General features: G+C 39.2%; 1 protein-coding gene and 1 long non-coding RNA gene across 3 annotated transcripts in view; one reads left to right on the plus strand and one right to left on the minus strand.

Moving 5' to 3' along the window:
* The first annotated feature begins 314 nt into the window (after positions 1-314).
* On the plus strand, positions 315-11,904 carry LOC109309953. Its single transcript, XR_002101095.1, has 3 exons — positions 315-390; positions 6,515-6,525; positions 11,891-11,904. It is a non-coding gene; the product is annotated as an uncharacterized LOC109309953 (long non-coding RNA).
* Positions 1,520-17,132, minus strand: part of SPDL1 (spindle apparatus coiled-coil protein 1) — a 43,225-nt gene continuing 27,612 nt past the window's right edge. Inside the window, exons 11-12 of one of the 2 annotated variants that reach the window (XM_019534857.1) lie at positions 15,260-15,377; positions 1,520-2,463 (exon numbers count right to left, since the gene is read on the minus strand). In XM_019534857.1, the coding sequence (XP_019390402.1) occupies positions 2,313-2,463; positions 15,260-15,377 (269 nt within the window). In that variant the 3' untranslated portion in view covers positions 1,520-2,312. Of the gene's footprint in view, positions 2,464-15,259; positions 15,606-17,132 lie in introns of both variants that reach the window. The other variant, XM_019534856.1, reaches the window with a different exon arrangement.

A 17,132-nucleotide genomic window follows, 5' to 3' on the forward strand; every position in this document is an offset into this window, starting at 1 on the left:
TCATGGATTAGAAGCAGGTTCAAAAGGTAGAAAGCAAAGAGCACTCGATTTTCAGGATGGCAAGAGATAAACATCAGGATGCCTCGGGGATCTGTGTTGGGAGCAGTGCTGTTTAGCATATGCGTTAGTGCTCTGGCAAAGGGGTGAGTATCAAAGTGGCCAAATTTGTGGATAGGAAAATTATTCGAAATAGTAAAGATCAAGGCAGACTGTGATGACATACAGAAGGATTTGGCACTATTGAGTGAATGGGAAACTAAATGGCAAATGAAATTCAATTCAAATGCAGATAAGTGTAAAGCAATGCACCTAGGCAAAAATAACGCAAATTATACCTACACTTTGATGGGCTCTAAATTAGCTGTTACCACACAGAAAAAAGATCTGGGAGTCATTGTGGACAGTTCACTAAAAACCATCAACGTTGTGCTCAGAAGCCATCAAAAAGGCAAACAAAATGTTAGGGATTATTAAGAAGGGAATTGTAAACTAAATGAAAGGCATCATCATGCCCCTTTAAAAATCTGTGATACCTCACATCTTGAATACTGTGCCCTCTGTACAGTTCTGGTGCCCTCACCTCAAAAAAGGATATAGAAGAATCAGAGGTGGTCCAGAGAAAGACAACAAGGATAATTAATGGTATGGAGGGGCTTCCATACAACACTGGGGGGGGGGCAGGACATGATAAGGGTTTAACAGAATACTAAACCAAACTCACATATTTGCTTTTTCTCAAGTTCAGTTGTATTACAGATGTTATATTCATGCACGTGGAACATTTCTTTGTTTCTGTCAACAGATCCCAAAGAAAGGTGACCTAGCTCAAGACATGCTTATTTTCAAGAGACGCCACTGAAAACAGTGGAAAGCACATATTGTAAGAGAAAATTAAGAGTTTTTCTATACTGATGTCACTATCAAAAATTAAAGAACTGGTTAAAGTACAATAGAAAACTACATCAACAGTGTTGCAGTTCTCTACCGCTTGCTAAGACTTACCTTGCATAGTATGTTTAATATCAATTCTAATCAGCAGCTTTTCTTGAGAACTGATTTTCAATAGATAAACTTAACATTATTCCAATTTAAGAAACTAATGAACATTTAGAGCTTCAAATTCAAACCTCTTTTTTAAATTGAATGTGGGACTCAGTGTCATGCTTGGAAGGTTCAGATGCTCAGCACCTTTGAAAATTACTAGGTTACAACTTCGCTTTAAGACTTACCCAAGAGAGATTTTTTTCATTTGGACAGCTTTTCCAACCAGGAATGCTTCAAGTATGATGTCTATTGGCATGGACCTGTAGAGGCTGCCTTAAGTCACTGAGTGAGCCAGACAGATTAGATCTTCAAGGATAAAACCTCTAGACATCTTCACTGGAACCACAAGAATCAGCTAAAGTAAAGCTGCCCACTATCTATATAATTATTCCAAGTACAATACAAGTTGCACACATTTTGTTTTGATTTGAAGATGTTTGACATGTTGTATTCTACAGACAGCCAAAAAAAGTTATATTAGAAATAGTAAATTTTATTTAATACATAGTTAAGTTTTTATACAAGACTAGACTACTTATTACAAAATAACTTACAAGTTTTTAAAATTTTACTACATTTATGACATTATACACTTTGTATACATTAATTTTGATACAGCATATTCTTTGAAAGTATAGGTGGGGGCACAGCATATTTGAAATACTGAATACTTATAAAATATACCAACAATTACCAGAAGCCATGGATTGCTCCTTTCTAAAATGCCAACAGATGTTCCATTTGTTTGCAAAGATCTAACACAAAAACAAAAACAAGATACCCAGGAACTGGAGGTAAGGGGGGGCAGTTTTGGAATGTGTTCCTTTGAAGTTATAAAAAATAATTTAGGAATGAGACATTTTCAGAGAAACTACCCATCTTCAACCTAGTAATGAAGCACACCCTGCTCTTAGTTTACATCCACATTGTTAATAGAATTGCTACGGCAATTTATAGTCATTCTGAAATGACTTTGTGAAAACCCTAGACCACTATTAACTATAGTCCCAATGAAAAAATTCAGGCTTCAAAGTTTCAGATCAAGGTACTACGACATTTAAATTTGGTGGCATTTCTGAGCATAAAATAAATACGAACAGCATAAGTCCTAGTTAATATAGCCGTAATTGCTTGTGAAACAAGATGCACTGCTTAAATCTAACATGTATGTACAGTAATAATTTACTTGCATCTTGTTTGCTGCATGATACAATCTTTAAGGCACAACATTAAATTATTCAGATTTGTTCTGGAAAAAAAAAAGAGTTTTATTGCTGAGGACATTGCATTTCAGAAGATTCTTTAGAAGACACATATAGTGTAGTGTATGTCTTCTTTCGCATTTTCTTCTCAGACTTGATTGCATTTTCTTTCATGTCTTCATTTTCCACACTTTCAAGTCTGGATTCAGCTGTTAACCTACAGGCAAAGTAGCCATGCTAAATACATACTGAGTTAATAATAAAAATTAAAAGCAAAAAACACCACCACACACAAGACTGAGACAAACAATCTCAATAAGCAGCATCAATAAGCCCACTAGAATATCAGATTATCTATCTGCTAGAGAAAGAATTGATACTTAAAAAAATAATAATGATCAAATTTTAAGTTTTGAATTTGCATGACACTGTTTCCTATATTTTGCCATTCTCCAAATCTTACTCATCAGTTCAGGTCTCATATTCCTTCAGTTTGACCTGTTGTAGAAAATGGAAACTCGTTGTGAACAGCTTTGAAACTGTTAGTCATTTTTGCTCCATGCACAGCAGAAATCAAATGAAAAAAACCGTCAAGGGAAAGCTAGCTATTAGCTCTTAACCATTATTAGATTGTGAAGTCTGAGAAGAGCAATACAAGAACACTATTTGTATTGAGAAATAGAGAAAGTGTCAAATTCTGTGCAAACAAGCTTCAATTTAGACTCTCTTATTTATCATATGTATGAATTAGACTGATCATCCCATCAATTTTTATTTACTCAGACTCACTTTTATAATTCGCCAGTCCAATATTTAAGTCCAGGTGCACTCAAAGCAAGCTGTTGCCTGCAAGACTGATGGTCAAAAGCTAAGCAGAAACATGAATTTTCAGACTCTCAAGCTACAACGACATAGATTTTAGACTGCATAATATTAAATCATTAATCTGATGTTTATACAAATGCTCAGGTTATGACATTGTGTGGGGCAGGTGCTGGCTAAGTGCTATCTATAGAGTTTGCAGTAAGTTCCAGAACCTACACTGGCAATTTATTGACTTGACTAGTACACATCAGTGCAGTCACAAAACTGGATGTAGGGAGGCCAAATCAAAAAAAGGTCTTCATTTAATGATTCACTTCATACTGGCTCCCCACTAACCCTTCATTACATACCAATCATCAACATCTTTATACAGTATAGGCTTCTATCAACTGTTTGGAGAGACCTTACTCCAATTGGTCATTTTCCACATCACAGCCATTTTCAACAAAAACAGCTTTCCTCACATTCCTTACTTCACACAAACTGAAGCTATTGAAGTTGCCAGTATAAAAAGTGTCACAGCAAGGGACAATCACCATAGGAGCCATACAGGTATGGCATTAAATCTGAAGGTCTGGCCAGTGCATAAACCCGATTTCTGGAATATTCATTCTCTATCCCATCTCTCTATCCTCAGCACCCCACTATATATTGGCATGATGCACATAAACATACCCCGCAACCTCAACTAGGATGAGAGCTCCCTCTTTGCATACTTGCCTCATGTCAAAGTTGATCAAAGAGTCCATTATACAGCCAAATTAACCTCAAATCTAAGACCAGGTTTGTTTTCTTTTTCTTTTAGCCCTATAGAACAAGCATTTTCTTACTAATTAGATTTATATTACTCATTAGCTTTCCCTGCTAACTTCAGTTAATATCCTGTGGACCACCATTTTTGTAATTATGTCTGGAATAATTAAAAACCAGGATAAAAAAAAATGTATAATGTAGATATATAATGTATATCATAGATATCTTCTATGGTTTAGATCATACGCACTTTGTTGTGTGTTAAGTTTTTCAACCCAAAATACAGTAGGCTGATTTTGTCAAGGTGGGACTATATATATTTACAGTATATCAGCCTACTGTATTTTCATTTTTGGTTGAAGAACTTTTTCTATCTGTATATAGAAATCTATCTATATATAGATATAAATAAATAAAAGCCAAGAAGTTTGTTCCTACAAAGTTGATTTTTTTTTAATTTAGATCTTCATGTCCTAGGATATAGAGGTTTTAAAATACACTGAAGAACAGCATGAACAGTGATGACAGTTGTCATTTGTCCCCGTAACATAGTACGCTGACAGGTACTTAAAATGTCCTAACTGGAAAACTAAGAACAATTTTTGGTTTCTTCAACTATTTTTAATTCTGCAGTTCCATAAATAAGGTGCCACAGAAGTACAAGTAGGATCATCCAGAAGAATGATCATTCATTGTAGACATTGCTATTCCAAATTATTCACAAGTAGTGTCATCTAAAAAGTTCCAGTTCTTCCAACAAGTGTTGGGATATTACAATACAAAGAAGAACAAAGAAGGGTGATCGAGCAAATCAAGACTAAAGTGATACAGAACTTCAGTTAATACCTAACCCTTGCTTTTTCCTTCACAGAAGTTCCTCTGAGGGGCCCTGTTGTATGTACTATGTTGTGTAACAGTAACAAGCCTATTGGAGAGCTTAAGTGTAAAGTGAACAGGAACAGAAATATTGCCACAAAAAAATCCAATCTAGATCAAAAATAGGGAAAGATGATTCTCACAAAGGAATTATTTCTACCTCAAAGTACATTATCAATTTTTTTTATACACCAAAAAATATTTCCTTGCTATAAGGGAGATGCAGATAAATTCACCTCTATAGGTTTCAGTATAAAATCTGACTGAATTTTGGAAGGTTTTAATGAAAGCCCTAGTTTTGTATTTCATCTTTTAGACCACAAAGTAAAGGAATTAAGTGAAGTGACAGATTTGCTTAGGATCAGGGTTTGGCCACCTAAAACCTGTGGGGCAGCACACAGCACTGAAGGTATCAGTAATATGCCTGACTTAGAGGGAATGCACCCAGCTCTACCCTGGAGCATCCCCTTTTCCTGCCCTGAGTTGTACATTAATATGGTCCTGAACTGTGAGGACTGTTTTCTTTCACCCCAGCTACTGCAGCCACTGCATACTCTCACCCACAAATTAGATACCGACCATTGCCCCTAGCCATGGTAGGGGTGTGGGGAGGGTGGTGCAGTCAACAGCACTTGGTGGTGTTATTAAAATGGAGGCTACAGTAGGAAGAGACAAGAACAAGGAAAGACTGGGGTGGCAGCAGGTAGCTGTGGCGCCTGCAGAGGGGAACACTGCAAAAAGTTGAATTGTGCGCAGCAGACAAAGTAGACCAGTAGGGGGAAGCCTGGCTGGACCTACATATGAAATTTAAATTGCTAAATTGTAATAACAGTTGCAGCTTGCACAAGAATGCAAGAAAGATTGTTACTGGGGCCCACTTGAAAAAAAGCAATTACAACTGATATTATCTCCCATGCTGGTTTAGGATACACCTGATGTTTAACTATGATAAACTCTACATGGATAACTGCCCCTCCCTTGGTGATTGTCTCTTCCTTATTGACATGTCCTTCCCTGATCGATTCGTATTTCTCAGAGCAGACAGAGAATGTCTGTCTAGCACTTTGATCCATCTCCATAGATCCATACCAGTCAAGGATATTTTGGGCTCTGCCCCACATTAAAACAATTCCCTAAAGAGTGACTTCTGATCAATGTCTCAAGGTGTCCGATTCAGTCAATCAAGTCTCATCTCAGTTGATCAAATTGTAACCTCTGGACCGATCAAGAATTTCGAAAGCAAGTTTCGTAACCAAACAGGATCTGAGGGACTAACAATTGTAACTTAACTAAAATATGACGGACTGCATCTTATCTGCTTTGTTGGGGCTTTGGTCATCAATCTATCGAGAAAGAATGCTTTGAAGGCATACACTTGAAGGGTATAAAGGAGAAATGGACTTGCTGGCAAGGTGTCCTCCAAGAGAGAGAAACCACTCACTGCAACATCATAATCTATACCAAGCTGATTACCCTCAGTGATGGATCAATGCCCAGTGAAGGGTGTAAAGACTGAGACCACTTTCTTGCCTGTATTGGTGAGATACACTACTACAGCTAAAATATACTGGACTTTAATAATAGTTTGTTTATTTGAATAATGAGAAAGAACCTTTCTTTCATTTTGTTTAAAGGTTGTTTTGTGGTATAGTTAATAAAAAAGACTTTTGCCATTCATTGAATGAGGTGTCGTGTGAATCCCTATATGCACTAGAGTCAAAATCCTATTCTTAAATGCAACAGTGCAAGAGTGCTCACTAGGGTTTCATACACACATTTAGTTTCTCCTGGGACAGCTGCTGCTACCCCAGAAGAAATCATGAGCGTACAGGTGCTCAGGCCTTTTCTCCCAGAGTAAAAATGGTTGCTCCAAGAGAAAAATAACCTGGGAACAACTCGGGTTAAAACACTCCTCAGGGAGCAAATGTCTGTACGTGCTGCTCTGAGTAAGTTTTTCTACCAGGAGAACACACCTAGGAGAATTTTTCCCAATTATTTGAATGTGTATACACATGATCTGGGAAATGCATCTGCTCAGCATTTAGTTATACCTCTGCAAAGCATTGGAGAGGGGAACCTGGTAGGAAGGATGGAGGAGGGGCTGGAAATTGCCAGCCTGCAGTAACAGCCAAGTTGCCAGCAGCAGCCCACCACTGGTAAAAGGTTGCCTCCTCCTGCCTTTTACCAGAGGTATTAGAATAAAGACACTGTCTGTCATCCAAGTGAAGCTGCTTGCATTCAAAACATCTCCTGACCATAGTTCCATTGTACTCACTTTTAAAAGCACAAATGAAAACTACCCCAGGACAAGATAGATTACATTATTTTAACTGTGAGCAGTCTAGGCATTTTATACCCATGGGTATAAATCAAAATCCATGGATAAGATAATCAAAAGCCAGTAACTTGTTAATTCTGAAGCAAGCAACAACTGGCTTCCCTTAACAGGAGGAACTAGCAATGCTCTGATCACCCTTTATCCAAGTTACAAAGATCACAACAGCTAGGCAATCACAGCAATTAAGTCTCAGCCTCTAGCTACGTTCTCTTATTATCCTTTCTGAACCACACCAGGCAGTAAGTTATTACTTCTGACAGTTATGAATTGTACATGTTGCCTTTTTAGTTCTCTGAAAAGTAATGCTATAGTGTCAAAGGTACAGATGAGAACTGTATTTCTTACAGCTAACAGCTATTCCAAAAACAAACAAAGAAAACACACCCTTCAGGCTCCAAGGCTGCCTTTTCCATTTTAGTTCAGAAGACCATGGTTTTTTTCTTGGATACCTTATTATACACATTTGCTTTTATACACATTACTCTGGTGTTCTTGCTTAAATCACTACTTTTTGTCTTCTTAAGGCAGCTAAAACAAGTTGCAAATCTATTTATTTTGCATAGTTTAAGAACAAGTCTAAGTTTGCAAGTGCATCAACCTACATTTGTTCACTGAAAATTTGCATTGAAGAGACAATGATTTTTTTCACAAAAACAATTGAAAGCAGAGTGTCAAGTGTCTCTGAAAATAGATGCATTCATAACTGTATGTAAAGCTACAGGGTTATTGCTTTAGAACACTAGGCTGAACCTTCTTAATCCCAACATGTACCTGCACCTGACAAAACGCACACTGCTTTAGTTTTAAAGTCTTTTAAAGACTGTAGGTCCAGCTTTAAAACCTGCTCCATGTGAAGAGCTTCCACCAAACTATAAGCCTATGAAGTTGCCACTTCCTTTGCAAATGAAAAAGACAACCATATGGCTTCCCTAACTTGGAATAAGGAGCGATGGTGTAAATGACTGTACTTCTTTGTAGTTGCTTCTCCAAAATGAGAGAGATTGGAAGTGATCAATGCAATTATCTGGACTGTCCTCCTTTTAGGGTCTCCCCTTACACTTCAAGTCATTTTTGAATTGCACCCTTTTTTATTTATTTTTTTAAAGAGGGGTGGGGAGAGGAAAGGAAAAAACCATACACGCGATGTAACCAACCATGTTTTCATCTTGATTTAAAGGGTCTACAAGAACTATCCCAATGTTTAGTTATGCTTACTCCAACCCCAAGGCCTCAATTTATCTAGCTTTGACTATTTAAATATTTTTGTTTGATTGAAGAGCTCTCCACAAAACTGTTGTTACTCTCATAGGTTCTTACACAGACAGATCACCCCATAATGTTTTCTAGAATAAGTTTAAAAAAAAAACAAAAAACCAGAATGGGCTTCAAGTTTTTCACTATGAAATATGTTTTCCAATTCTTTGCTCAATTCCATGGCTCTTCACTGAACCCTCTCTCACTTGTAACCATCTTTCATAAATTGGAAACACTTGAATTGAATGTGCCTTCCTAGATAGCACTGATATGATATCTGCAAAGGTACTGTATTTACTTGAATAGAAGATGACCCTGATTATAATACAACCTCCTAATACTTAAAGTCCATATATGGAAAAATTATAAATGTGTTATTATTTTCAAGTGTAGGATCTAAGAATCAGAGGGTTGCCTTGGATTTGTCCCCCTCCCACTGCCTAGGGGGTCAGATAGGCCCTTTGTTCACTGCTTCCCCCCAACTTTTTCCCCTAGCAGCCCCTTCCCCCTCTCCTCACTGTCAGACCCTGCTCTCCCAGAGCTCACAGAAGTGAGAAACAAGCTTTAGCACTGGTACTCCACAAGCACACTTTTAAGTAGCACTTCTGTATCTACTTGTGTATAATACAAACTATGCATGACATGAGTCCAAAACCAAGAGGCTCATGATTTGCCATATCGTTCACTGGGTTAGGCCCACCAGTCAACAGCATTTTAAGCCATGGTGACTGCATAGCTCAGCACTGCTCAGTATGTGTGTATATTCCAGATACCCCCAACAAAGGATCCAGGTGCTAATTGTGCCTTCACTCATGATCAGAACTGGGTGCTTTTGTCAGGAGTCCTGGGATACTCAAAAAATTTATATCCAGATGTGGGGCACAGCAACCTGGTCCAGCTTCACATCATGGAGGGCAGGACCACACTAATCTTGTGCCAGGCTGAGAGGGGGTGACAGAAGGATTCAGGGTGAACTGTTTGGGGCCCTGTTTGATGTCTGTCTGACACTTAAGGCATTTATGTCAAAACAAACAGGAATCATTAGAAAAGGAAACGAAAGGAACATCTCAGCTGTGGGAGTGAAGAGAAAGTAAAAATGTATGCAATGTTGGCTCACCATGACTTGAAAAGACTCAGTGCTGAGAGGGACTGCATGAAATGGGCACTAGAATATATCTTACTCAGATGGCCTGCACCAACCCATCCTTGTAGTAGGTTCCCATCAGTATAGTTGACCAATGTGAGCCATGCATTTTAAAATCATGGTCAGTGTTGGCTGCATTTAAATCAACTTCATAGTTGGTTTCCATTTCTGAGCACATGCTGCTTTTGACAGCTATTTAATGACAGACAACGTATTTAATGAGATTTCCTTGCATGAGATAAGATGTGGGGCTTTTTTCCCCCCATGCCAATTGGGGGAAAAACAACTCACCTTATATATATTTATACATTATGCATGCCCAAGATTGCATTGGCTTTTTTGACCATTGTTAACCAAAAGCTCATGTTTAACTAATTGTCTGTCTTCTCATTTCTCCACCTCCCTGCAAATTGAGTGGTTTTATAATTATTGCTTCCCAGGGTGGAGCCCTCCATCATTCAAGAATGGCAAATATTCCTGGCTTCTAGAATTGTAAATATTTTTTTTCCATTTGACTATTGAGTACAAATGAAATGTTTGAACATGAGTGAACAGATGACTCCCAAGCTAGCCAACAGTGAACTGTTAAGGACCCCGATTGCTGCCATCACTTGAACACAGTCCAGGACAGAGCAAGGACTTTTCAAGTGGCAAGGTTAACTCCTACCCCTACCTACATGTTCCATGAATCAATTGATCAATAGAGTAGGCAAGCAGCATAGAGAGTAGGGGTAGGGTTAGAAAACAGGAATTCCTGCTGTTATTACAAGAGCTTTGGCAAGAGCTGCGGTTTTAGCAGTGGCACTGCTGGGGGTGGTGGAGCTAGGAAAGCAGTTCTTCTTGCCTTGCCATCCCTTCAGGGTAGGGGACTGTTTTGGGCAGCTACAGTTTTTCACGAACTGATCATAAATAGCTTGCCCCCTTCCCCAGCACAAGAGACCTGGCTCTCAGTGATCAGGCTCCACTGGGGACCTCAAGAGGATCCAAAGAACAGTTCCCTACTGCCTATGGCTGGAGAGCTTGCCTTTGTTCTAGAAAAGTACCTGTTACTGTGGCGGGCCAGTAGGGGCGCTCCTGCATTGAGCCACCCACCTCACTGTGCCTGACCACCTTCCAGGTTCCGAGTGCCTCCCTAGGGGCGCCTCACATCCAGCTGACCCTCTTCCTGGAGCACACTTGCTAGCCTGGGGGTAACATAAGCTGCCACCACCCTGAGAAGGGACACTCTCAGCCCTGTGTCCTCGGGGAAACACAGGCCTAATAGCCCTACGGGTACTCGACCCAGTACAGGCACTTGGGGCACTTCCCCAAATCGGGGGCCAAAAACGAAAGTCTCCCTTAGTCCGCAGACCTAAGGGGCCTCTTAGGCATAATTTAGACCCACCCCTCAATAAGTCTCCTACACCAGTCACAAAGGAGAACTTTATTGATTACAGGGGGTAGGGTAAAAATACCACAGCAATATCACAGAAATCCCATAGAGCAAAACAGTCTGGCTGAGGTAGCCTTTTGATCACGCATCTGTCAGTTATGCATCTAACCAGATCTCGAGTAGCTCACTCACAAGCATCATCCAGAGGCTGTTGGAGATTCTCTCTGGAGGCAGGCCATTCCTAGCTCATGAGTTATGGGGGAGAGAGTCAGTTTCAGACGGTAAAACTCTTCTCTAAGTCTGAGTTTCCGGCATGGCTGCTGCCCCCTCCTCCTGTGCATTCTTAACTTATATAGCCCCTGTGATCTCATTCACCCGTCCAATGGAGGCCAGCACCTGTTGGCTGTCAGCCAACCAATCTGAAATACATCACTAGTTGCTGGGCAGACTCTAGCCCACCAGGTAGCAGCCCCTCACCCAGGTAGCTGATACCACTCACGTAGGCAGAGGGAGCAGGTTTCCCCCCTCCCTCAGGAATGTATCCATCTCAGGTTACCTAAAGAGATAGGGTAAAGGTGTGTCTCCTCTGCTAGGCCCATTCTAATCAAATTGTCACAGAGCAGAGATTTTGGGGAGAAACAAAGGTGGCTTCCTGCCACAGTTACCACTCTTAATTTTCAGGGCTTCTACAGCAAGACAGACAGCATCTTTGAAAATGATGGGAGTTTGGGGCCTGCTAGTACCATGATACCAACACATCTGCATCCTCAGTGAACCCTGATTTTTTACATTGGGATAAATGCACAGCCTTGGCACTGAAAAAAGGCTACATACTTAGAGTGAATTATATCACCTATCAGTTTTCCACAGTGGGTAAAGGGGGAAAGAAAACCTTTGGAGTTTATTGCAGTAACTACTTAACAAACACAGGGATGTTTCTCAAAAGATAAAAGTTGAAGAAAACAAGTCAGAAGACTTCCTTCCTTATAATTACAAAACCCCGGAGAAGTAACACCCCTAAAATCACTATCTAGTTTTAAAATGTTTGGAAGTTTTAGTAATGGAAAAGTTGTCTTATGAAGTCAGTGCTCAACAGGGAAGGAAGGGAAAAATGCTTTGTTAAATTTCTTGAAAATTCTTGGAATTTGCTAAAAACAAATGTCTTTTCCTGCCTCCAAACCAGAAAGTTTAAGAAACATTTTTGAACACTGAAGGGAAGTGCAAGTTCTACAAGCTAACAATGACGAACAAGACTGAAATAAATTCAGCATTTAAAAGCAAAGATGAGTAGAAAATGACAAGATCTGCATTATGCAAAGTTCTTAGGAAAAAAGGAGTGAATTGTCAAACAGAGATGAAGCAGCACAAAAACTTAACATTGACTGAAACAAAGGAACTGTCATAACTAAAGGAAAAGAAAAAGAACAAAATAGTCCTGTAGACATCAACTTGGGTTAAGGGAGCATGGTTCATAGAAGACAAATATCTGCATTTATATATATTTTAAAATAATTGGATGTAAAAGTTAAATTGTCATTTGATAAGTTGCATTTGTTAATAAAAAGGGTTTTGTAAATATTAAATAAAGAACACTTTCCTTAAGCTGGGAAAAATAGGAATGAGAGCATGCAATCTTCAAATAATAGAATAACAAATAAAAATTGTTTTGTAAAATTCTGTCTATTCCTCAAGACCATTTATCCAATATCTTCTCCTCCTTGACCAACCTCTCAAACCTGCCACCTACCTGTCTTAACCCTCCTTTTCACTACTAGAAATGTAGCACATTTAAACCACCTTCTGCCTGCACTGGAATTATCCATGCTCTGCTCTCCAAAGCTAGCAGTTGAAGCAACCTTCAACTGAGCACACATAGTAAGGCCCTGGACAAAGAGCTGCCAGGCATAGGATTTAAAGTCCCCAGGTAGAAAACTCTGATCCCCTGTCTGCTCCCCTTGGAGCAGAGCAAAAAAAAAATTCCCCCCACAAAAATCAACTGATTATCAATCCAGGGACTTAGACCGTGGGGAGTTCCAGGTCCTGTGCAAACCCAGCCCAGAAACTTACTATAAAACTGTTAGCCCCAGCCACAAGTTCAGATTTGAGGAACCATATAAACAAGCTATAAAAAAAATACTTTTCATGGCCTCTCACACTTGTAGCACCCTTCCCATTTATGCCACAATTAACTTATTAATCATGGCATAAAGGTAATATGTAGGGGAGGCCTTAGTCAATAACCTGCACATCCAGTGTTGAAGGCTACCTGTCTGTTCTAGATAGTCAAAGCATTCTCATACAAGAACTGAGAAATAGTATCATTAACCAACTGAATTTACCCTTTCCAATCTTCAGTCTGACATCTGCTCTTTTCTCTTACCTTTCCCCTAGATTCTGCACATGAGTAAATGTTCCATCTCTGGTAATCGATTTATATTTCTACAATATCTTCACAAAAAATTGCTTTAGAGCAGTGGCTCTCAACGTTTTTCGCCTCCTTGCACTGTGGCACCTCGAGAACCTTGGAAGAACTGATATTGTGGCAGGGTGGGCAGACGGTATGGCCCTGCATCTACCAACCCACAGCAGACCATACTACTGAAAGCACACAGGGACTGGGGGAAAAAGGGGAGGCAACAGAAGCTGCCATCATCCTTGTAAAACTTAAGGCTGCCTTGACTCTCTTTTGTCACTCATGACTTTCTCCTGCTTGTCACTTACATGCATATAGCTCCACAACCATGACCGTAAAGCCAATCACTCAAACGCTTCTGTATTCAAATCAAATACTTTTCTCAATCAAATGCTGATAATTCAAGCCTATGTAAATGTCTTCATTTTACCATAAAAACTGTTCCCAAGACATTTAGTAGCTCTCAGTGTAATGCTAGTCATTCATATTTAAAATTAGATTACACATCTCCATAATTACACATTATATTCATTATAAAACTGTGTTTTTTAAACTATGGAAACACCCAGCTTCATCATATTTTCATGAGAGCGTGATAGCCTTTTATTGTATCTATACAGAAGAGACATGAAGACAAAAACAAGACAATTGTACTTCAGTTTTGCCCTCAGCTTTCATTCTTTCCACTTAGTTATGCGCCTACATGTAACTAGTATCATTATGTCTGTCAGGGGCAATTAGTATTAGTATGATTATTAGTCTTATTATATTATTATTATCATCATATATGCAACTAGTATTATTTTCTACTAGCTGTTAACATAAAGCCAATAACTATATTACTAGGTGGCTTGGAAAAAGTGGCCAAGTGAAGCTTTAGGAGAATTTTTTTCATCCATGATAGGTTGGATGAATACCTCAAAGCAAAAAACTTTCCAAAACAAATTCACTGGCTTTTGCAAAACATTGTTCCATCCCTTCTCTCTGGATGTTTAATATTAGAATTGCCTTCATGAAACTGTAAGACAGTTAACCTCTACAATGTGCAGAAACAGACCTGAAAACCTGTAAATAGCTGTAAGTGGTTTTCTGTTTTACTTGATTTATTCAGCAAACATATCATAGTGTCATGTCAATATATCTGGGCCTTAAGTGTTTTCTAAATATTTAACATATGCATACTCCTGCGACAAGAAAATGGACAGACCAAACATCAGCAGGTGAGGGAGAGAAAAAGGCGTTCTATTTATCCAGGCAAAAGTTAGAGCTATTTAGAATATTAAGTTATTTATTTGACCCTCTCTCACATAACTTGCATTTTCACTTAGGAGGTGATAGTTCCATCTTGGTTCAGTAAATTCAGTTTGTTTTTCAAAATGTGATGCACACATTTGAAATGCAGCATTGAATGTTATTACATGTTCCAAAAAAGATGTTACCAAAAATCTTAAAAATACATTTGAAAGATAATAGTTTTCTTTTTCTTTTTCTTTCTTTTTTTAAGATACAGGTTTTATTAATCCCAATGCTAAATTAAGAATATATTTTAAGCTACTCCTCCAGTTCTTTCTCACAAAAAACAGCCTTAGCGCTTTTCTACATATGGAAGCTATCTGGAATTAAATTAGTGAAAATCTGAAGCAAAACAGCTATTCTAGATAAATTCCTTACGTAGGGAAACTTTACTTTGTATGGCAGTCTCAAACTGAATGAATGACAAAAAACATTGAGAAAAAAATGAATTTGAGCTATTATGATTAGCATGTTATTTATACCTTTCATTTATTTTAGGTGATGTGGAAATTTAAGTAGTGCAGATGCAGTTCCATGATTCTAAGCATCTTTTTCATTAGCCATCATTTTCATCCTTCTAAACAACTTTGAGAAGTTGAATGTAGGCAGCTGAAACTGCGAAATAACACTGCATGCAACACTGAGAAGATAGATAAAGAAGTGGATAGCATAGTTCATGCAGCGAAAGAAAATAGATGCAGGTCTGTGCTGACTGCCTCGAGCATACACACAAGATGACACTGACCTGGAAGATGCTGAAGTAAGAGAATTATTTCCATCTCTTTCATTTGCAGTTTTGGTATCGCAATGGTCATCTCTGATTTTAACACTCTTCCTTTCCTTTTCATGTACAGTTACTTGTGCTGCTGGAAGAAGAACTATATTCACTGGTTCTGCCTCAACGGGATACTTCTTCACAAAACCACTACTTTGTTCAGAGTTCTTGGCACTTAATTTTGTTTCTTCCTTACTTGAAGACTGAATGAGAGCATTTTCCTTTACTGAAGCATTTTTACCATCTAAATATTCACAAGTTGTGCCTACTGGTATCTTCTCTCTCCTTGTTACACTTTTTGGGACTTTTACTAGCTCTAGAAAAGAAAGAAATATACTTGTATTTGCATGCAAAAAGAATACACTTAGGCTGAGTTCAACTACCAACTTACTCATGTATTTATACAAACTAACTAAATAGGTTTTTTTTAGTATTTAAGAGACAACAGGCTTCTCATTTGTGACTTTTTTTGTTTTTTTATTGCAGACAATATCAGTTCTTCCAAGTTATGCCTAGACTTTTAAGAGAACATACTGAACTGCAAAACACCCCATCAATTTTTCATCCTTCACTGGCTTCTTGGTTCACTGTCTTGATGACAAGAAAATAAAAAGGTAGAGCTCTAGCCAGTACCTCAGAAATTGGTTCTTTTCCATAAAATCTTGTCTAAGGGCACTTATATCTCCTGAGATCCTTTTCCTTTCCTCACAACCTTGCATTTTCCCAGATTTTTCATTAAGAATCTACCTATTATTTTTACAGTATTGTTCTGGTTGCAAGATAATCAAGATGGAGTTACTGTCTTCAGCTACTGGGGCTAAAGTCACCTCTTCCCTTTTAGGTGATGTGGAAATGCGAAATTTCCAAGTTAGGAAGATGTTTAATTTTATCAATCAATCTTTTGGGCATTGATACTTCTAAAATCAGGGGCAGGCAATTATTTCAGGTGGAGGACTGCTTTAAGCATTTTGACAAGCTGTGGAGGACTGCAGGGATAGCCCTGCTTCTTGAAAGGTACCCCACACCCTGGCTGCCATCTTGGTGCCGGAAGTCCCACCCCTTAGCCCCTGACCTTTGTCACCAGAAGTCCCTGCCCTTGCCCCAGAAGTACTCCTTTTGGGAAGGGGGTTTGCCATCTTAGAACCAGGGAAAAAACCACAAATTATATATTAAAAAAATCAAACAATAACATTTTAATTTTATTTTAATAAGATTTTTTTTGCCTTGATGTGTGTGTGTGTGTTTGCATCAAGTATATAAATGTGATTGCATAATAGCTCAAAATGGAGCCTTACTCTGGTATATTGCGGGAGGGTGTGGAGGAGTATGGAGGGCTGTGCGGGACAGTGTGGGAGTATGGGTGGACATGGGTGCAGGGAACATGTGGGTGGGCATGGGGTTTGTGGGATGTGTGGAGGGGGAGGGTGGCTGGGGGTGTGTGTGCATGTGTGTGGTGGGGTGTGTGCAGGTAGTAGTGAGCCAGGGCTCTCTCCCCAGAGACCTGTGAGAGACTGTGTGGGGCTTCGTTTTTTGTGGGGCGTGAGGGATGGTGTGGTTGTAGGGTTTGTAGGTATGCTGAGATGTGCATGGGAGTCCCTGCACACTCCTCACTCAGCACCTGCCCCTGCCCCGTAACAGCTTGGAGCCCAAGCAGCCGTTGGCACTTCCCCACCGCCACCAGTAGCACATAGCCCCAGTGTGCCCTGCACTGTATTTTGCCCACCCCTGTATTAGAGTTTTGATCTTTTACCATTCTTCGTTCCTTGTCTCATTTTGGGAGAAGGGAAAAATTCAGTACTGTGCCTTGGGCACACAGTGGGGCTAGGACGGCTTCATGCTGGAC

This window comes from Crocodylus porosus, unplaced genomic scaffold (genome assembly GCF_001723895.1).
Source record: "Crocodylus porosus isolate Cpor-Errol unplaced genomic scaffold, CroPor_comp1, whole genome shotgun sequence".
Classification (NCBI taxonomy): domain Eukaryota; kingdom Metazoa; phylum Chordata; order Crocodylia; family Crocodylidae; genus Crocodylus; species Crocodylus porosus.